The sequence below is a fragment of the Nothobranchius furzeri genome, chromosome 5 (assembly GCF_043380555.1).
Source record: "Nothobranchius furzeri strain GRZ-AD chromosome 5, NfurGRZ-RIMD1, whole genome shotgun sequence".
In the NCBI taxonomy this organism is placed as follows: Eukaryota; Metazoa; Chordata; class Actinopteri; order Cyprinodontiformes; family Nothobranchiidae; genus Nothobranchius; species Nothobranchius furzeri.
This window is the reverse complement of record NC_091745.1, coordinates 50978432-51001528: the sequence shown is the minus strand read 5'-3', so window position 1 is coordinate 51001528 and position 23097 is coordinate 50978432. Positions and strand designations below refer to the sequence as shown.

Sequence of the window (23097 nt, the reverse complement as noted above, 5' to 3'; positions counted from 1 at the left end):
ATTACTTGCTATTACTGTCATAAACTCAAACATCTAAGGATTAGACATAAATAATCACAAATTAATAATAAGTCAGCTTGCCGATGATACAACAGTCTTTCTAAAAAATAAAGAACAAATCCCACTGGCCTTAGATACAATAAAGATCTTTTCTGATGCTTCTGGACTACGCCTGAACCTGGACAAATGTGAACTCATGAGTATCCACAATTGTTCTCACTCTTCTTTGTATGATATACCTGTCAAAAATGAAATCAAATATCTTGGAATCTGGATAACTAAATGCATGGCTGATAGTGAAGAAAAGAACATTTAGAATACAATTGATAAATGCAAAAAAACTCTGAACCATTGGCTACAGAGAGATTTAACGTTGTTCGGAAGGATAATGTTGACCAAGGTTGAATCTTTGTCCAGATTTATCTATCCAGCTTATTCCCTAGCCATCCCACCAAGAATTATAAAAGACATCAATAAGGTGAATTTTAATTTCATATGGAAAAATAAACATAATTATGTTAGTAACAGGGACTTGATAAAAGATTATGAAGAGGGGGGTTTAAAAGCAATTGATTTTGAAATAATGAATGGCATTTTAAAGATTAATTGGCTACGATCTTTCTTGAAAAATGATAATGACATCTGGTTCTTGATACCATCTCTTATTTTCAACAAAGTTGGGGGGATCCAACTCCTTTTAGTATGTGATTTTGAAATTTCTAAACTACCCATAAAACTTTCCAAATTTCATCAACAAGTTTTGTTAAATTGGAAATTAACGTTTAAACATAACTTCAGTCCCCACAATGTTCCATTGTGGAATAATAGGGTGATATTGAATCGGGGGAAATCTATGATTGTGGAAGAATGGATGACAAAACAAATTTGGTCTGTGACACATATAATAGATGAAAATGGAGATATACTTGAATTAAACAGGCTTAATGAGAAATATAACGTGAGTTGCTCGTTCGAGCTTTATAAAAAGGTTTCACAGAATATCCCAACAGTCCTTGTAAATACGGTAAAGAACAATTTTTCAAATATGCAGACTCCAAATTTACATAAAATTAAACTAGATGGTCTTGACTTGGTTGATGGAAAATGCAATAATCAGTTTTTGAGGAAGTATTTAATTAACACTTTATATCCAGGAAGGACAAAACATTCACTCGTCTTTAGAGATTATAACAAATCTGAGATTTCGTTGATCAGAACCAAATATTTAACATTTCCAATTCCCCCCAAATTTAAAGAAGTCCATTTTAGAACTACAAAAAATATTTACCCCTCCAATGAATTTATGAGAGACAGATTTAAATTTGTGGTAGACAACTGTTATATTTGTAAAACAACTTCGGAAACAACAGAGCACATGTTCTATGGATGTGTGACAATCCAGAATTTATGGAAATCTCTCTATGCCCTAATATTGTCCCAATATGGATATATTGATTTTTGGTCTTTTCAAAATATTCAAATTGGAGTAATCCTTATGGACAAAAATAGTGAGTTTTTAGTTAACAATCTCATTATTATAACAAAGTATTACATACATAAATGCCGATATGCTAAATCTCCCCCTTCATGGCCTGCTCTTAAAAACGAACTCTCCCTGTTCCGTAAATCTCTTAAGCTAATAAATAAGCCCCAAGCAATCAAATTGCATAGATTTTTAGAAGAGTTTGATTTTTCTTAGCCCCTTATTTAAGTTATGTGTCTTGTTTATGGAACCTCAGTTTTAGAGATTTTTGATCCCCCTTGTCTCTTTTTATTTCTGTTCCTTGTTTTTCATTTTTCATCTTTCTTTTTTTTATTATTCTCATTTATTTCTGTATTGGTTATTCATCTTTTTATATTATTATTATATAGATGTGTGAATATGGTTGTGTATGTATGCATGTGTATATGCAAGTATATGTATATATATATATATATATATGCGTGTATGTATGTTTACTTTTAGTTATTGTCGATCTCATTGTGGTGTATAGGAGATGTGACTCTGTCCTGTTTGTTTTAATATGTCGCTTGTCTCCTTGAGATTGTCATTGTTACTGTTCTAAATAAAGTTCTTAAAAAAAGCTACATGGACCACGTGACTTCCGCATTCCATTCTTTCCGTGGAGTGTCGCAACTCTTTACAGCTCTGCGCTTAGCAAGGGAAAAGTACATGAAATAGCCAATCGCTGTAAAGACCTTCTAGCCAATCAGAGACAAGAAAGGCGGGATCTTCCTTGGACATCCTAGGATTCCAAATGACACTTCCGGCGACCCATGGTCCAGATAGATAGGCGTGACTTAAAGGCTTCGTATTGGGAGAAGGTCAAATGATTCAGCATAGCTGCCTGTGCGTAACCCGCTATTGCACACCGCTGCTGAGGAATTCTTATCGACCAGCCCGTCAGCGTTAAGGGATAACCCAGAACGTCGAGCCACTGAAAGTAAGTAATCACGCACAGCAGCGTGCTTGTTGTTTCCATTACGAATCCACCAGCTCCTGCTAGCTTTTACCGTGGTATTAGCATCCTTATTAAGGTTTTTATGTTTGCTAAGAGTTGGTGTTTCCGTGCAGCTGGTCGCTTGGCAGATGCTGCGATGCGTCATGGCTATTTTTATATTTGTGTAAAGTCAGTTATGGAGCTAAAAGTGATAATAAATCGAGCATTTGCATACGCCACAAAATGAATCATCCTGACAGTATGCGATGTGTGAGGAAAGTTCACTTCTCGGCCATTTAAAAACTCTGAGGAAGGTTGACTTAATGAAGTGAGTCATCTGAGGGTAGCTAAAAGCTCCGTTCCCCTGCAGAGTAGAAACCAGTTAAGCCTATTACAGCATTGCATAATGCAATAAGGTATAGTCCCATAAGACAGAATGAGCTGCCTCCTGAGTCCCATGGCTGCAAGTATGTATGTTCGTACGTCAGCAGTCAAGCTCAGGGGACCATGACAGCTCGTAGGGTCTGCTTAATCATAAAGATAAAATATCTTAAAGTTTGTTTACCAAATTAATAATTATGTTTTATCAAATAAAGTAGGTTAAGATTTAACACAAAGAAAACGTAATATACTTTAAAAGTATTCGTTTCTTGATTGCTCAGTCAGCAACCTTTTTATTTTATCATAGAATGCATTGTATTACACTCAACAAATATATAAACGCAAAACCTTTCTGCTCCGATTTTTCATGAGATGGACTTAAACATCTAAAATTCATTCCAGATACACAATATTACCATTTCTCTCAAACGTTGTTCACAAATCAGTCTAAATGTGTGATAGTGAGCACTTCTGCTTTGCTGAGATAATCCATCCCACCTCACATGTGTGCCACATCAAGATGTTGATCTGACATCATGAGTAGTGCACAGTAGGGCTGGGGGTAAACGATTATTTTTAAAACGATTATTCTGATGATTATTTTATCGAATAGTCGACTATTCTAATGACTATTTAGACAATTTTTCTATTGCACAATTAACAAAAACCAGAATCTCAAATTCCTCAAATAAATTAATAACTTGGTACTGTAAGAGAATAAACACCACAGGCCTTCCATTTTGTATAACACTGCTTTTATTGTGTTGTTATTGGTTATGTTCTGGTGACATGTAGAACTTGGGAGTGCAGGCTGCTGCCTGAGAGGTGGTTGGAGACGGTGTCTCCATGCTGCTTTGTTTTGGTCACTTATGTGCGTGAGGCGAGTGGTGTTACAACCATTCCTAGGGAGTTTGGCTTGTGTGCAAAAAGTAAGGGACAGTAACATGGGATTTAAAAGTTAAAATGATGATCAGATTTCTTTACAACAACAACAAGAAAACAAATCTTTCCATCCACAGGTTGGGAATAATAAAACTAATTCTGCCTGTGGGGAATTAAAACAAAAGTACAAATAAGTAGGGATGTCCCACTGGGCAAAGATTACTGAGTTCTGGACCAAAATAAGGATCTCCAAAGGTCCAAACTCCAAACTGGGTGGCTAAATCAAACTCAAGGTGATATTTTAAACTAAACTGAAAACCCGCAACACTTTAAATGTAATAAAAGGGAGATCTACACCACAAAAAAGATGAACTCTAAACCAAAACGTAGCAGCTTATCCAAACGCAAGAAGCTGTTAGCGAAGACGCTAACAGTAACTTTACCAACATTAAGTTCAAGTTACCAAATTTAACTAAACCAAAAACACCCAGCAAACAGACCAGAACGGAGGAGAGACTGCTACCACATAAACAGCTCTCCTAATGTCTGAAAAAAGCTCCTTTATGAAGGGAGAAACACTCCCAGTGATTCTCTACATCTACGATAGAGACGGAGCAGCGCATTTGACCCCGGAAGTTGTTGCCAGGAGACGAAGGCGGGCAAAACAGGAAAGGAATCAAGTAGCGGACGGACATTGTTCCGGGTCTTCGGCATTTGGCGGAGATGTTAGTGAAGGCGGAGCAGAGGGCGAACTAGAGGAAAAACAGGCAGATTCCCCCTTTATTTACAAACTCCTGGGGATGCAACAAGTGAGAGTGGTGCGTCGACTACCGGATCTGACGTTGACGAATGTTTAGAATCGAGCCGTCGACATCACCGACGCTTCGCTAGAGCTCTAGTGCACAGGTGTACCTCATACTGCCCACAATAAAAGGCCACCCTGGAATGTGCAGTTTAGTCTCACAGCAAAATGCCACAGATGCCACAAGCGTTGAGGGAGCGTGCAATTGGCATGCTGACAGCAGGAATGTCAACCAGATCTATTGCTCTTGTATTGAATGTTCATTTCTCCACCATAAGCCGTCTTCAAAGCATTTCAGAGAATATGGCAGTACATCCACAACTGCAGACGATGTGTAACCACACCAGCCCAGGACCTCCACATCCAGCAGGTTCACCTCCAAGATCGTCTGAGACCAGCCACTCAGACAGCTGCTGAAACAATTGGTTTGATAACCAAACAATTTCTGCACAAACTGTCAGAAACCATCTCAGGGAAGCTCAACTGCATGCTCGTCGTCCTCATTGGGGTCTTGACCTGACTCCAGCTCGTCGCCGTAACAAACTTGAGTGGGCACATTCGATGGCATCTGGCACGTTGGAGAGGTGTTCTCTTCACGGATAAATCTCTGTTTACATTGTTCAGGGCAGATGGCAGACAGCGTGTGTGGCGTTGTGTGGGTGAGCGCTTTGCTGATGTCAATGTTGTGGATCGAGTGGCCCATGGTGGTGGTGGTGGGGTTATGGTATGGGCAGGCATCTGTTATGGAAGAAGAACACAGGTGCACAGAGATACCGTGATGAGATCCTGAGGCCCATTATTGTGCCATACATCCATGAACATCACCTCATGTTTCAGCAAGATAATGCACGGCCCCATGTTGCAAGGATCTGTACACAATTCTTGGAAGCTGAAAATGTCCCAGTTCTTGCATGGCCAGCATACTCACCGGACATGTCACCCGTTCAGCATGTTTGGGATGTGCTTGATCGGCATATACGACAGCGTGTACCAGTTCCTACTAATATCCAACAACTTCGCGCAGCCATTGAAGAGGAGTGGACCAACATTCCATAGGCCACAATTGACAATCTGATAAACTCTATGCGAAGAAGATGTGTTGCACTGCATGAAGCAAATGGTGGTCACACCAGATACTGACCGGTTCTGAGTCCCCAGACCCCCAATAAAGCAAAAAACTGCACATTCCAGGGTGGCCTTTTATTGTGGGCAGTATAAGTTACACCTGTGCACTACTCATGATGTCAGATCAGCACAGTGTTTCCCTTACATAGGCGTAGAAATCCCAGCGCCATGCCTACAAGATCCCGTTTTATAGATCTTTTTTTTTTTTTTTGCGCTGTTTCCCGAAGAAGCAGCGGGAACTACTCTGTTGCTGCTTATGATCACAGCCGGCAGGCAGCAAGGAGGAGGAGGCAGGGCAGGGTGGTTACAGCTAGGGATGAGCCACGGATAAAGCATTTTTGACGAATACGAGCATGAAATGAGTAAAACTCGTAAATATCTGTAATTGTGCTGAAGAAAAATCCTCATTGGGTAACTGACTGCCTTCACGCTCTGTGATTGGCCAGTCACATGGAGCGTCCGCCCCTCCCTACACACACAACTGCTCCGGCCCACGCACACACACACAGACAGTAACGGATGTCTCTGTGCTTGCTTCACTGTTGCTCACGTTTCTTCGGTACTCCCTAGGTTTTCTTCAGCTTGCCTCTTTTTCGGTTGAATATTTAAAAATACTTTTTCGTAACGTACGTGGTGCATTTGACAAGACGGAGCTGAAAGCGCGACTGTTTACAACATTGTGGAGTACTTAACAACAGACATTACGACGCAGAACGGCTTTATGGCACAAACCCCACCACCGGCACAAACCTAGCCACAGTTTTGATAACTTTAAAGTACTGTTGATCTTAAAGTAGCTTTCCGGAGTTTTCCCCTTTCAGAAATTATGTATGATTTTTCAGGAATCCATAAGTGATTATCTTGTCATGTTCTGTGATATAATGTAAGCAATACATCTTTTTTACTTTTTTTTTTTGCCAAGCACACCCCTTTCCCTGCAGAGCGCCGTGTAAAAGGAAACTGAGCGCCGACCAGAAGATGCTTCAAATTTAAGGAATACCTCGGCTGATGCAGAGTTGATTAATATTTCACGAACAAGAAAGTCTTTAAAATATAAATAATAAGAAAACACAACATGACATGAGAATACCACTTGTAAAATGTGTTTTAGCTCTATTTGTTTGCTACAGAAGTCGCCATCTAAAAAAAAACCAAGCGACAGACTTTTTGTGTGATATGCTTGTCAGCCATTAGATGGTGCCATCGGATAAGAGAAATACTCCAGAAAGAGATTTTAAAATATTCTAAATAATGTACTTACCCACTGTTAATGATTTAGAGTCTCACAAAACACGAAGGCAAGTCTTATCACATATAAAGAATAGAGCCACTTCCCACTTCCTGTTCTCAAGTTCCGCGTGATGTTGTGACTATCGCACAACTTTCCAAGAAGCGCTCAGCGGCACGGAGTGGCCTGTGTGACCACTTGACCTCCCAAAATTGCAATGCGGCGCATCTGCCTCCGGTGTACCCCAGTCTTAAGAATATCTAAACCAGGGGTGCCCAATCCCGGTCCTGGAGGGCCGGTATCCAGCATGTTTTAGTGGTTCTTTTGCTCCAACACACTTGATTCAGTGGTTGAATCACCTGTGCAGAAGCCTGTTAATCACCTGCTGATTGAAATCACCACAATTGTCAGACAGTTCAGCTGCCCAATTTTTTTTTACTAAAATCACTCAGAGATTTATGCTTCTGTTTAGGAAATGTTTTGGATTTGCTATATAATTTGCTCTGTTTGTATGTTTCTCTCTCTCGCTCTCTCTCTCTCTTTCTTATACTCCCTCCCTTATTATTTTTTCTGTCCGTCTGTTCCTCTGTTCCTCGTTCCTTAGTCACCATCTTTCTTGTATTTCCCCACCCATTTTTTTTTAGCATTTCATCACAAATTTAATTAGGCCCTAGCAGCCAAGCAGCGGCAAAAGCCTACTGTATCTGCTTTGTTCTTTATTCTCTATCTTTTGCCAAATAAATTTACTTTTTGGAGGCTTAACATATCTAAACACTCAGGATTTTTTGCACACGTATCGGTCCTGCTGTAAAATTTTATTTTTTAAAGGTCACAAAAAATAAAAATAAATTCAAAATTGCAATAAAAATGGCTTGACAGTGCCCCTTAAAAAGTGAAAAATCTGCCCCGCCATTTTTCTAGTACAGTTATAAAATGTTGCACACTTGTAGTACTTGCCTATCCTCACAGAAAAGTCTCTTGCACCCATGGTCAACATCAAACAGGAAGTCGGCCAACTAGCATTTTTGACCCCTTTAGTCCTTTGTTGTACACATAATGATAAGGGCTTGTTGTTACGTTTGCTGACATGTTTCAACGTTCACTGCCGCGTCGTCAGAGCAACCGCTGGAAGTTGATGGCATCACTTTCTTTAATCCGTGGGCAGCAGGTGACACTGCTGCCCGTAACTTTTCCACTGATCACCGTGTCCCATGAGTGATCCAGGGTGTGAACTACTTCACCACTGTTTATGGTTCTGGGTCCACGTCTCCTTATCCAGGGTTTCCCTCAGCGCTTTATAAGCCTGGCGGCCTGCCAGGCTTTGCTTGCCCACCTGTCAGGCTAAGCGCCCCGCCTCCCTCCCCGACCCTACCGTGTCCGCTGACACGAACGGCGCTCTGGACCCTTCTCTCCAGAACCCCGGAATAGACGTTACCAGGGAGGTTCAGAAGTGTGATCCTTTTTTAAATAGGGGGACCACCACCCCAGTTTGCCAGTCCAGTGTAACTGCCCCTGATGTCCATGCGATATTGCAGAGCCGCGTCAGCCAACACAGCCCTACAACATCCAGAGCCTTAAAGGAACTCTGGGCTGATCTCATCCACCCCCGGGGCCTTGCCACTGAGGAGCTTTTTGACAACATCATTGACCTCAGCATCAGAGATTGGAGAGCTCAACCCAAAGTCCCTTGACTTTGCTTCCTCACTGAAAAACGTGCCGGTGTGATTGAGGAGATCTTTGAAGTATTCTGCCCACCGATCCACAATGTCCCGAGTCAAGGTCAGCAGCACACCGTCCCCACAATAAACAGTGTTGGTAGTGCACTGCTTTCCCCTTCTGAGGCGCCGAATGATGGACCAGAATCTCCTCAAAGCCATACATTTTAATGACATATTCTTTAGGGATGCACCGATGGATCGGCATTTGATCGTAATCGGCCGATAGCGCCCCTATCGGTTTTGATCGGAATTTTCAAAATAGATCAAAGCAAACCGATTAGGTAGGGTTGTCACGGTAACCAGTGGTAGCGGTAAACCCCGGTAAAAAAAAAAAGTTGACAATAATAATAACCGTCTTGTTTTTTAAAAAACTATATTATCTTGGTGGGTTTACCGTGGCTGCGGTGTAGGCGCGGTGACCCTTACCAGCCACCGTATCATCGGCTGAAGTTGCCGGCGGCACGTGCACGCTTTGTTTACAACAAAACTTTCTTGAAGCTAAAGCTGAAATAATGGTCAAAGGAGGAGACGGCAGCGCTCAGGAGGACATTTTTTATCCCTCAAAGAAGACAAAGTCGGAAGTACGGGCATATTTTAGATATTTGAAGAATGCCGAGGGACAGTTTATAGAAGACGGACGGACGGCTATCCTGTTTGCAGCACGTGCAGAAAAAGTGTCTGTGAAAGGCAGCAGCGCTTCAAATCTCATGACACATCTGCGTGACCATCACCCACAACTCTACAGTCAACGCAAGGCAAGCTAACGTTAGCGTTTTAGCTAAAATGCGTGATCCGAGGATTTGGGTTGAGGGAGAACGTAACGAGTCGCTATATAAAGCAGCCGCAGCGCCGCTACCTGCATATAAACCGTGTCACGGACACCGCCATGTTGAAATGATGCTATGCATTACGGGGCTCCCAGTGGCAGATAAGAGTTGGTCTCTCTCCGAGAATAATTATGAATTTAACAATGATTACTGCCTGATGACATTTTCCCACATCTGCAAAGCTCACTGGAAGGACACAAACCGAGGACAACATTTTCCTGATATAGGGTTTATTACTCAAGTAAGGGTAAAAAAGTATCTCATTAGAAGGCTACTTGAGTACTGAGTATTATCTGATCTAATACTTTTAAATGATGACATCAAACAGACACAAAATAATAAGTTATGGGCAAATATTGGTATTTTAAAGACTAAAGGGGAAAAATGTAAACAAATAAACAACATAATTACTAAATAACACATTTTAGGCTAAATTTAGACACAAACTGAGGACAATATTTCCTGACATAATACAGGGTTTATTTAATTGTGTGAAAATGTAGCACGTTTTAAAAAAATACTGCGATAATACCGAAAACTGTGGTAATTTTGGTCACAATAACCGTGAGGTTAAATTTTCACACCGTGACAACCCTAATACAGACCATTTTAGATTAGGTTACATTTCCTTTATTCCCAGATTATGTAGTTTGTAGCACTCATTATAATGTTGTAGAAAATTTCTGGCCAATCCACGTGATCGGTATCGGTGATCGGTATTGGTGATCAGCATTCTTTGATATCGGTATCGGTGATCGGCAGCAAAAAACCTGATCGGTGCATCCCTAATATTCTTAGCTACTGATGCTGGGGACTGTGTTGTTCTTGTGCTTTTAGATTTGACAGCTGCTTTTGATACTGTGGATCATGCTGTTTTATTCTCTCGTTTAGAGCACTGGGTGGGCATTAGCAGCACAGCTCTGGAGTGGTTCAGGTCCTATTTGGCGGGGCGAACATTTTGTGTCAGTCTCGGTGACTATGTGTCGTCTTCCTCTCCGCTCTTGTGTGGTGTCCCGCAGGGCTCAGTTCTAGGCCCCCTCCTCTTCTCTTTGTATCTTTTTCCTCTCGGTTCTATATTGAGAAAGCATGGCATTGCCTTCCACTTGTATGCTGACGACTGTCAGATCTATGTCCCTCTAAAGAAAAAAGGCAGAAACCTCATACAGCCATTACTACAGTGTCTTGGCGACATAAAAGCTTGGATGTCTGTGAATTTTTTAAAATTCAATGGTAAAAAGACTGAGGTGATGATTTTTGGTAGTCCTACTGAGACCCCCAATGTGTTTGTAGATTCCTTGGCCCAGTTTGTTAAACCAACTGTCACAAACCTGGGGGTCAAAGTGGACTGTGATCTGAAGTTTGAACATCAGATTAAGGCGGTGGTAAAATCTGGCTTCTTTCACCTCAGGCAGCTGGCAAAAATAAAGCCAATTCTTTCACGGCAGCACTTTTGAGACAGTGATCCACGCCTTTGTAACCACTCGGCTGGATTACTGTAACGCACTCTACATTGGGGTCAGTGCATCATGTATTGGTCAGCTACAGAGAGTGCAAAATGCCGCAGCCCGTCTTTTAACTGGCACTCGAAAGTTTGAGCACATTTCCCCTGTTTTAGCTTCACTTCACTGGCTGCCCATTTCTTTTAGGATTCATTTTAAAATTCTTTTATTTGCTTTTAAAGGTCTTCATGGCCTCGCCCCCTCTTATCTCTCTGATCTGATACAGCCTTACACTCCCTCCCGCTCTCTCAGGTCTGCTGATCAGCTGCTTCTGATTGTACCCAGGACTGAGCGTAAATTTAGAGGAGATCGCGCTTTTGCTGTTGCAGCTCCGAAACTGTGGAACGAACTTCCTTTAGAGATAAGACAGGCCAGTTCCTTATCTGTTTTTAAGGCACTCCTGAAAACACACCTCTTTACCCTGGCTTTTGATACCTTGTGAGATGTTGGTTTCTATTTTTTATTTTATTTTAGCTGTTTTAGGTGATTCAATGTGGTTTTATCAAGTTCTATCAAGTTTTTTATTTTTTAATATAGGGCTAGTTTAATTTTATGTATCATGTGTTTTATTTATCTTTGCTGTTTTCTGTCTAGTCAATTGTTTTAATGTATTTTCTGTACAGCACTTTGTTCCTGTGCTGGGTCTTTTAAAGTGCTTTAGAAATAAACTGGATTGGATTGGATTGGATACATACAGAAGTCTTGTTTCATGGTCTCACTGAACTCCTCCCATTCCCCGCTTTTTGCTTCTGTGACCAACCGGGCTGCATTCCACTTGGCCTGCCAGTACCCATCAGTCTCTTCTGCAGTCCCACAGGCCAAAAAAGACCCCATAGGACTCTTTCTTCAGCTTGACGGCATCCCTAACCATCGGTGTCCACCAGCAGGTTCGGAGATTGCCTCCAAGACGGGCATCGACAACCTTTTGTCACATCGCAATTAATTGCATATACAATTAATCATTCAGCCCTTATTCTCAAACAAGTGAATGCTATGACCACAGTTTTTGGAGTACATTAATGAGTTATGTCTGAAACATGATTCCTTTATGTTACTAATTATTTTCACTTGCAGTCAGTATGAATATGCAGGTCACTTAGCAGAATTGGGATCACTACTAAGTGATTTTAAGGACTTTCACGTACTGTGTTTTATGCTAAGCTAAAGTGAAAGGAGTACAGCCAGCTCAGGGGAATGACCTGGCTGGTTCAATTTTATTATTTTTTTTACTGACTTTTCTACCTCTGGGAAAATATGTCAAAATTTTCAATTTTGGGTGGAAAATAGGGCTGTCGCGGTTGAGGAATTCCCCCTGCGGTGGCTCAGGGCAGCTCAATATTGCGATATGCGATATTATTGCACCTTGTTTTTATTTATATACTTAGCAAATTTGTTTGTTAATTACAGTAATCCCTCGTTTATCGAGGTAGATGCGTTCCAGACCTGGCCGCGATAGGTGAAAATCCGCGAAGTAGGGACTCCCAGCATACCCCTAGTGGGGATTCCCTCTACGTCGCACCTACGTCACAAACCGCGGCTATAAACGGAAGTCGACTTTCCAGCTCACCACTCAGTTCATCGTTTCTTCAGATTCCTGATCAGAGTTTCCAACCTACCGATCAATCTAACGAACTATCAGCTCATAGTAAGTTATCGTATTTACTTCTGGAAAGCCCGGCATTTCCGTGTCACTTCGTTGACACTCGAACACTCGGGGGTTTCCTAGATCAGCCGGCGTTTCACCGACGCTATCACTTCCGCGTCTGTGAAACCACGCTCCCTACAAGCTCAGCTCACGAATCAAGCCGACCATGATCACATTCTCTTTTTGTGGGTAAAACTCAAGAAAAAAAATTTTTTTACTTGTTTTTTTTTTTAGTTTTATTACAAAAAGTGCATTTTATGATGAAATTGATGAAAAAAACCCAAGAATTTCTTGATATTTCGCATAGAAATATACCGCGAATCTGCGAATTCCCCCTGAAAAATGATCCAAAGAAAAAATCCGCGAAGCAGCGAATCCGCGATGAACGAACCGCGAAGTAGCGAGGGATTACTGTACTAAACTCATGGCAATATTTCCTTTAAAACATTGTGCTTACACATTTAAAAATGTTAAGAGAAAAATACATGGCCATTTTTAACACTTTATTGAGTGCAGATCGAAGGGCAGTAACAGCATTCTCTGACTTAACTTAAAAACAACATTCAGGTTTAACTTTGAAGTGCAAATTTGGCTGCAACATCTAACAGAAATAAAAAAGTGCCCGTTTTGTTTTGTGGTTTAAAATAAAGTATACAAAATGAGATGTCCTAGGCACTGTCATTTCACTTTCACACACAAGCTTAACTGAGATTTATAACTCGGTCATGTCCTTGTTACGCGCAAGGAACACCAGCATGTTAACTTTATGCGGTTTGAGAGAGGATCTGAGAGGGGTGACAACATTTCCAGCGACACTAAAAACCCTCTCGGATGGTGCGCTTGTTGCGCAAATACACATGTACTTACGTGCAACTTTGGAGAGCAATGGAAATCTCTCATGGTTGTTGCGCCACCATGTCAGAGGGTTTTCATTGGGGTCAATGGGTTCCTCCTGCAGGTAGCGAGTGAGTTCCAGCTCGGCTCTAACTCTCTTGGGGACGGTTGCGGATGACGCGCTTGTTCGTGGCTTCAGCAGGTCTCCAAGCGTTTTTTTCTTTGCTGCTGGTGGCAGCACTGCCTGCTCCAAGGTCTCTGGCTGGGCTGCAGCTGACGCACTGGCACCGCTCCCTCCATCTTCCATGTTTAATATCTCCTCGATCAGCGCGGACTTTTCCTCAGCATCATCATCAGAATTGTTGCCTCGATATCTTGGGTCCAGCAAGCAGGACCGTGCCAACGTTTTTTGTAGAGCTGCTGGTCTGTACTTCTCCTCGAGAACACCGCACATCTTCTGCTTGATGTCCGAGGTCAGAGTGGTGTCTTCGTCTGATGGTTTTAAAATCTCTTCAGTGAGGAGTTTCAGGACAGGTTTAATAGATGAAACCGTGACATAGCTTTCGCCAGACAGCAGATCCGTAAATTCAGCCGCTGGCTTTAATGCTGCGTTCACTGACTCTAAAACTGCAATGTCCTGCCAGGTGGGGATGAGATGCTGATGCCGCCGATCATCCAGAACCCTTTTAATAGCGGGGATTTGCTCCAAGACCCGGTCCACCATTTTCTGTTTGGAACCCCATCTTGTTGGACAGTCCTGGTTGGATGGAGTAATGGCATATTATTATTTAAACTGAAATTAAATCTGCCTATTCTTTTAAAATTAAAAGTCAATATATAACAATATTTATTCGTTTCAGTGTATTTGTTTCTAAACAAAACATGTTTTTAAGCATCACATAAAGCCACCAACTGCTATTTAAAGCTGCATATATGTTTTATGAATTTCGGGCAACAAATAAAATAAATCCCATTCACAGTATTCATATTTTTAGCAGACTTATTGGGCCTATCTGTGTTAGTAAGTTAAATTACAGTGGGATACAATTAGATCATAAATATAACTTCTGAAAACTAGTTTACCATTATGAGCGTGTGCTGCGGGAGGCAGAGCTCCGCTTGTGCTTTCGCCAGATCCCTCCTCTTCACCCAGCTGTGGGAGAATGCACCCACTAAGGTGTGGCACAGACCCATTGCTCGGGATGTGCGATCTTTAACACTTGTCATTGCGTTTGTCACTGCCAGGTGTAAATTATGTCCGAAGCAATTCAGCCAAGTCCAGCTCAATTTTCTCACTGCTGCGGCGATGTTTGCCCCGTTATCAGTCGTTATGCACGCCAGCTTCTTCTCATCCAGGGACCACTCATCAAACACGCTGCGTAGAGCATCTGCGATGTTGTCAGATGTGTGATTCTGGGGCATAAACACTGTTTCGAGGCAGCGTGATTTAAGAGTCCAGTCTGTGGTCAGGTAATGTGCAGTTAGACTCATGTAAGGAGTCATATTCACACTTGACCACATGTCAGTGGTGGCAGAGAAAAAGTCCACACTTTTGAGCTCACTCTGAACCGATGCTCTAACTGTGTTGTACATTTTTGGCACCGCAACTTCAGAGAAGTAGGTTTTCCCTGGCAACTCGTATTGCTTGTCAAATTTCTGGAGAAGCGACTTGAATGCAGGTTTCTCCACAGTAGAAAATGGCACCATCTCCTCCACCAGATACCGTGTAACACAGCCTGTCAGGTGTTTATGTCTGTCACTGTCTCTGCTGTACTTGCCGACTCGAGAAAAGGCTTCGCTGAGTCCAAGCTGTCGGCTTGCACCGGCTTGAGCTGCCCCGCAGCTCTGTGTGGCAGTAGGCGGCGGAAGCCGCGCCTTGGTAGCTTAGGTCGCAAGGTGAGCCCTTAAATTAGATGTGTTTCCTCGTTTTACCTGAACCGTTCTGCCGCAGATTTTACAGACTGCTTCATTTAAATTCTCTGGCTCCCCCTTTTCATTTGGCTGAAAGCCAAAATGTTCCCAAAGGGGCGAAGTAACATTTCGCTTCGACACCAGTGCAGCCATCCTTCTCAGCATGCGCTGTCGCGAGATTCAATCAAGTGCGGTAATGGCGGTTGCACGTCATGCAGCGCGGTGGGTTTCTTAATATCGCGATATTTTCTTTTTGCGGTTACCGCGACAGCCCTAGTGGAAAATCCCTTTAAGGACTCTAAAAACATTTAATTTTTAGCAGATAGCACCATCTGCCAAAACTATGAGAATAATCAACATTATATAGGGATGAGCATCGAGTATCGATTGGAACCGGTTCCAACTGTTCGTTTTTCCCAGAATCGTTCAAAGTTTTTTATTTCAATTCCTAGAATGCCGACCGGAAGAGGAATCTGCGGCCGATCTTGGTGGAAAAATAAACGTGATCTGCAAATTGTGATCAATGCTTTTCAGAGCTGACCACACCAGCTGTGAGCAGCACAGAGTCCCCCCTCTCCCCACCCGGTATGCAGCGACCAAATATAAACAAACGCGTCTGCCGAACTTTGACTCCGTTGTGTAAACTTTAATTCCTGCAGGCAAAAATGCAGCGTAGAGGAAACTTGTTAAAATACGTCAACACGGTGGATTTAATAGAAGCTTTAAAGAACAAACTGGATGGTGTGAGATGAGTTTGTCTCACTGCAGAAATAAAAACACACACGGCGCGTCAGCAGTCAGACGCAGTCGCTCACCAATACTTTGTGTGTGTGTGTGTGTGTGTGTGTGTGTGTGTGTGTGTGTGTGTGTGTGTGTGTGTGTGTGTGTGTGTGTGTGTGTGTGTCAGAAGGCTGAACAATGACCTGTAGAATAATTAAAATCATCATGCTAGAGAAGCGTCTCTATGGTGGACCACACCAGCTTCTGCCACAATAGATAATAAAAATAAATGACACACAAAGTTGTGAACATTTTAATTTCTTTTCTGAACAATTTCTGTTGAGTTTTAGGCCTAGTCCACACGTAGCCGGGTTTTTTTTTTAAACGAATATCCGCCCCTCCAAAAATTGCATCCACACCACCGCGTTTTAAAAACAACTCTGTCCACACGTACCCGAATAAATACGTTGTTAAGGACATGCCAGACCTGTAGGCGGCAGTACTTCCCCCATTCTTAACCTCGTCCTTCGTCTGTGGTCTTCTGCAAGGAGAAGTAATTCCGCTTGCAAAAACAAACAAGCAGAAAGCGCTTGGACGATTGATGGATCGGGTAGTGACAGAGCGCAACTCTGAGGGCTTCCATGATGCCGGCTAGTGTAAACACAGGTCGCACACGTGATGTCAGCATTTTTTTTGTCGCGGAAAGTGACGTTGCGGACCTTAAAACTCCGGTTTTGTCTGTCCACACGCAGACACCCAAAACGGAGAAAACGCAGATCTTCACTTTGGCCGGAGTTTTTAAAAAGATCCGTTTTCATGTGAAAAAACTCAGTTTTCGTGTGGATGACAGGCCAAAACGTAGAAAAATATCTACGTTTTGGCAGATCCCCTGCTACGTGTGGACAGGGCCTCAGTCATCCTGGACATGATCATCCTGAGTTTTAGCTGAAAACAGCTGGACGTTTCTGGATGTGTTGGAGACATTTAGCCTCTCATCCCAGAGGCTTCTTCCAGACTTTGGTTGTGGTCAGAAACAAACACATTGGTTGTGCTGCAAGTCTTTTTCTTTTTTCTCCAAAACATGTTTTTGTCTAAATGAAGGTGATGTTGTTGTTCATAGAATTAAAATTCATATTGAAGTTAAGATTTTTTTTTAATCAAGTAGGACCTGTGGTTAGCTAGCTCATGTAAAGCATGTCATGTCTTTAAAGAATCGGAATCGGGAATCAGTAGGAACCGGAATCGAAACAAGGAATTGGAATCAGAATCGGAATCGTTCAAAATCAAACGATGCCCAACCCTAAGATTCAGGAATCACTCTGTGCTGTTATGTTTCTGTGCCAGAGTGCTACAGGCCAGGAAACATACTCCATGTATTTTTAAATGAGCTAGTGTTTTTGTGTGTCTGATTAGTGGGAAGCAGAATAACAGCAGTTTGGGCCCTTGTGGGTTTTTATTGGGCCCATTTTGCCTCCCTTCCCCTCACTGTGGCCCTCCACTTATCTCACTACAGACAGGAGAGGGTGAGGAGTGAGGCTGTGTATGGACCTCCCCATTCCACACGCACCATTTTAATTGCATTTTAATTGTTCCTCATTGAGCTTCACACCCAATTAATTTCATTCAACTTTAAATTGTTTGAGATCAGTTTGGTTGGGGCTTTCAGACAACTTCAATGAGAATCACTACAATGCAGAATCTCACCATTTTTTTCTTTTCTTTTCTTTTTTTGCTGTGTGCATGTGCTTCTTGCAGGTTTGAAAAGGCAACATCAAATCTCAACCTCCCAAAGCCCGGGGCAAGAGGAAGAGGACGTTGCCAACATGTTCAGCCCAACATGTTCAGCACTAAAAGGTCAGCACTATGTCCCATTTGATCTATTTCCCTCAGAAAGAAAAACATAAACAAAACTGCTCACGTGCTTAGGATGTAGCATGACAAAATAGGTTAATTGAGGGCTTTTCTGTATGTAAATGACTGAGTATGGACACAAGTACCCGGGTAAGCGCAGGTGGGATTTATCATCGACGATTGTGGAGGAACATGCATACAGGAGACCACCACATGTTTCAAAAATCATTTAACTGTATTTACACACATTCTAAATTTCATTCGTTGGAAGGAATATAGGACAGTTTAGACAAGGATAAATGAGGACCCTGGACTTTACAACTTTTCAAACTGCAGAAGCATTCTGATCATTCAGCCTCTGGAGTCCAGGTTCTGGACTCTGAAGACTGTTAAGCTTTGTGAGTGGGATGAAAAGAGGGGCTTCTTCTGACACAGGAAGTGGGAGGTATAAAGTGTCAAGGGACAAATTATTTTCTATTGTTATTTTGTCAGCCTGCTAGACTGGAGGAATACAAAAGAAAGGGTTTTGTTTCACCTAATGTGCACCAAAACCAATTAACCTAGTTGCTAGGTGTGCTAAATATTTTACAACATATAAGGGGTTAATGCTTATTTGTAACTTTTAATATTATGTTCAAATTCTCAATAAAACACAAAAGTTGGGTGTCATAAAGTTATAGGGCTACACGATATTAGAAAAACCAGCGATATGCGACAATTTTGCATTGACGATATTACTTGCGATAAATAAAACTTAACTCAAAAAATGACAAAAAAAATCATAAAAATGAGAATAGCAAAAGATGTGAGGAAAGGGAAAAAGAAAATGAACAAGAAAAAACAATCAGTGGATCCTGGGAAAAGCAGAAAGAGCAGAACAAAGCCAACTCGGGTGTTTGCTAACTAGGGATGAGCGAGTACACCACTATCTGTATCTGTATCTGTTCAACCATCTAAATTATCTCTATCCGTATCTGTACTCGGAGTGGGCGTGGCCTAACCTGGAAATGGGTGTAGTTAACCAATACGTTATTTTAAGTCTGATCAGAAGTTGCAATGTGCATTGTTTATTTGAAAACTATTTGAGAGAGAGAGAGAGAGAGAGAGAGAGAGAGAGAGAGAGAGAGAGAGAGAGAGAGAGAGAGAGAGAGAGAGAGAGAGAGAGAGAGAGAGAGAGAGAGAGAGAGAGAGAGAGAGAGAGAGAGAGAGAGAGAGAGAGAGAGAGAGAGAGAGAGAGAGAGAGAGAGAGAGAGAGAGAGAGAGAGAGAGAGAGAGAGAGAGAGAGAGAGAGAGAGAGAGAGAGAGAGAGAGAGAGAGAGAGAGAGAGAGAGAGAGAGAGAGAGAGAGAGAGAGAGAGAGAGAGAGATTCTATAGCGCCTCAAGATAAAAACCACGGGGCGCTTCACAAAAACAAAACATGTGAAATAGAAAAAGAATTTAGAAAATGATTAAAATATATTTAAAATGAGCAAAAAATAAGATATTGTGAGGAAGAGGAGAGAGAGGGGAAAAAACAAGCGGAGGCAGTGAGTGACTGGCACAGCACGAGCAGTTTTCAGCTCTCTTGTCAAATACCACGTACATTACGAAAAAAGTAACTTTAAATAACTTTAAAAAGAGGTGAACTGAAGAAAACCTAGGGAGTACTGAAGAAACGTGAGCAACAGTGAAGCAAGCACAGAGAGATCCGTTACTGTCTGTGTGAGTGCGCTGATGGACCGGACGCGGAGGGCGGGCGCTCTATTTGACTGGCCAATCACAGAGCATGAAGACAGTCAGTTACCCAATGAGGATTTTCCTTCAGTACGATTACAGATGTTTATGAGTTTTACTCGTTTCATGCTCATACTCGTCAAAAATGATTTATCCGTACCAGATACTCGTCTAAAACGAGTATCCGGCTCATCCCTATCGCTAACCATCAAAATTAAGTGCCGTCCACCGCGGGGTGGGCATCTAACCTATGAGAACTCACCCAATTGGTCAAATGGGTGAAGACCTCTATTTGATTTGTTAAAAAAAACATGCTTCCGTTTGACTGACAGAATGAATTAAGTGTAGCAAACATTTGAGCTGACCATTCATTACAGTTTTTCTGTTCTTTGCGATATGCATATTGTGCATGCTGATATCATGATAATGATATATTTGCGATATAATGTGCAGCCTTAGAAGGTTATAAGCATTTTAAATAAGAATATTTGAAAGAACTAAGAACTCAGTACCTATTTTTTCAATAGGTAGTGATGCAAAATATTTCTATGTATAGCAAACAAGGGAGAACTCTCTTGAAAAATTTTAAATAGGCTTTTGGCCATGTTGCATCAATTTTCTTTTCAAGCCCATTAAGAGAGTGTGTTTTTCCGGAAGAATTTGCCCCATGAAGTATCAAGTCAAGCCCAACAAGGGATTCAAAAGCTTTCAAAAACAGTCTCCGTTGAAGGCTTATGTCACTCACAGCATATATAGCACCTATTTGTGTCACGAAAGAAAGCTTGTGGTCTATTTTTCACACTGTCTCTTCATTAAAAGTCCCCTGACAGCCAGGAGTGTGACACATTTGGAGGTAAATTTGCAGATTTTTCTGTTGGTTTCTGACACACATCATGAATAGAACATGGTGGTGTTGAGGGCTGTTGTGTTGTCTAAAGCCTGACTGGAAACCATCGAACAGGATGCTGTTTTGGTCCACTCAGCATCATGCGATTAATGCCAAAGGTGCAGATTTTCTATAATAGCTTATTCTTTTTGTGGGCATTTCAACATTCCAGTTTCATCAGTAATCTGGTGCAAGGCCCGATGATGGTAAATACTGCCTGATACCCAATTGCACCTAATGAGAGTCAAAATGTAGTTTGCTAGTTATAGACAGTGTTGTCTGTTTTACCAGAGTTGGATTTTAAGTTTTCAATGTGGATTATTCTAGTTTAAGGGGTAGCTAAGCTAGTTATAGTTAAATCCAGTATTGGGAAAATTTGTTTAAAAAATGAACTAGTTCAAAGTTCAGTTCATATATTTTAAAATTAACTAGTTCATTTCTTAGTTCATAATTTAAAAACAGCTGAATGAAGTTCACTGTTTCAAGAATTAAGTAATATTAAAAATAAAAATTCCCATTTCACCCTCCATGGGTGGTCTCATCCTTCCAAGCTTGGGTCCTCTACCAGAGGCCTGGGAATTTGAGGGTTCTGCACATTATCTTAGCTGTTCCTAGAACTGCACCTTTCTTGAATGAGATGTCTGATGTTTTTCCTGGGATCTGCTTTAGCTACTTCTCCATTTTGGGGGTTACTGCCCCGAGTGCCCCGATAACCACCAATGTCTTTGCTCTCCAGGCTTTCTCAAGTTCTTCTTTGAGGCCCTGGTACTTTTCTAGTTTTTCATGTTCCTTTTTCCTGATGTTGCCATCATTTTGTATTGCTACATAAACCACAACAGCTGTCCTCTGTTGTTTGTCCACCAACACAATGTCCGGTTGGTTCGCCATCACCATTTTGGATCTGGGAGTCCCACAGGAGCTTGGCTGTCTTGTACTCAAGCACCTTAGGGGGTGTTACCCACTTTGACATTGGAGCTTCCAGTCCATACTCTGCACAAATGTTTCTTTACACAATGCCAGCCACTTGGTTTTGGCTTTCCATGTATGCTTTCCCTGCCAGCATCTTACACCCTGCAGCTATGTGGTGTGGATTGTCTCAGGGGCCTCTTTGCATAGCCTACACATTGGGTCTTGTCTGGTGTGGTGGATCTTGGCCTCTGTTGTTCTGGTTTTCAGGGCATGTTCCTGTACAGCTATAATGAGTGCCTCTATGCTGTGCTTAAGACCAGCTATTTGTAGCCATTGGTAGGATTTCTTGATATTCACCATTTCAATTATGTGTCGATCCCATGTAGGGGCTTGTCCTCCCACGATGGTATTTTCCAGAGTTTTCTCCTTTATTTGCCATTGTCTGAAACATTCACTCTCTGAAGCCTGGATCAGTGTGCGATTTTTGGCCGTCGCACAGGATTGCTCATGTCACACTGTGAGATCTCCTGAAAGGTGGCCCATTGTACGGCGCATGATTTCAGTGAGGCAGACTTCACAATGTCTCTCTCCAGCAGAACACACTACGTCATGAGCGCACCTCCCGAAGCATACGACACTAAGCAGACTGCTAACCAAAACAAAGCTGAAAAGATAAAAACACTTATTTTTCAGTTCATGACCCAGCTCATCTTCTTCAAAGAGGAAGCTTCTTTTTTAAAACCCTCACTTTGGCGTCAGACTCCGGCTGCGGGTCTCCTTTTCCCGTCCTCCAACTAAACAGCTGAGTTGTCAGCTGGTCATTCATTCTTCTCCTTTATACAAAAAACCTCACTAAACTACAAGTATAAGTATACAAGTATAAGTATACAAGTATAAGTAACAATCTGTCACAGATTGCTGCAATATCTAAACTTTTGCCATGATTTCTGTCTCACTGCTCTGCAGCTCCACTCCATGTGACAGTTCACACCAGCTGTCGTGGAGCTTCCTCTGCAGTAAAACGTTACTGAACCATCCTTATTGGCTGAATATGTGAAATTTCCACAAACAGCAAAGGCAGCTCATGTTTTTGTGTTTTATTTTTTGTTTGTGAGCTCATTTCCTCTCACTCACACAGATCACATAATCCCGGTTTGCACAAATTTTCTGATGGTCTAAAAAGGTAGTTTATTTTAAGTATAACTCTGGTTTAACTTGGGCTAATAATAGAAAAAAAATGTGTGTAGTTTATAACCCGCATTTTAAACAAATTGAAGCCAAAGCTCGGAGAGGTGGAGCTGCTGCGGCGTCCCAAAGGTGTTTTTTCATTGGCGGTTTCAGACAGGAATCATAGGTTGTCAAGCAGTGCTTGTAAACTGTCTAAGGCAGATGTGGGTCGTGGGTTGGCTCGGAAAGCTGTCGCTCAGATTATTTCACCGAGGATGTTTTTCTATAACCAGGTCTATATAACCGACGTCACCATGTCTTCTTTAGAAGCACATCTTCATCCACTTGCAGCTGCAGTCGCGGAGATCAGAATTGGGGATCCGTGATGCAACCTGAGCATTAAATCCACATTTTTCCAGTAGACCATGTTTGCAGAAAGATTTGTGCAATAATCAGATTTTTATTTTACTTTCACAAAATGCTAATTTTAGACTTGATATTACTGCAAACGGGATGGCTTGCCATCACATTTTAAAGCCAACCCTTGTCAATTACAAG

At 41.8% G+C, this 23097-nt stretch overlaps 1 protein-coding gene across 3 annotated transcripts in view; it reads left to right on the top strand.

The window, feature by feature from the left end:
- The first annotated feature begins 1955 nt into the window (after positions 1–1955).
- oxr1a (oxidation resistance 1a) overlaps positions 1956–23097 on the top strand; it is a 184097-nt gene continuing 162955 nt past the window's right edge. For all 3 annotated transcript variants that reach the window (XM_054740517.2, XM_054740518.2, XM_054740516.2), the window contains exons 1-2: positions 1956–2444; positions 17769–17867. In XM_054740517.2, coding sequence (XP_054596492.1) covers positions 17851–17867 — 17 coding nt within the window. In that variant the 5' untranslated portion in view covers positions 1956–2444; positions 17769–17850. The remainder of the gene's footprint in view (positions 2445–17768; positions 17868–23097) is intronic.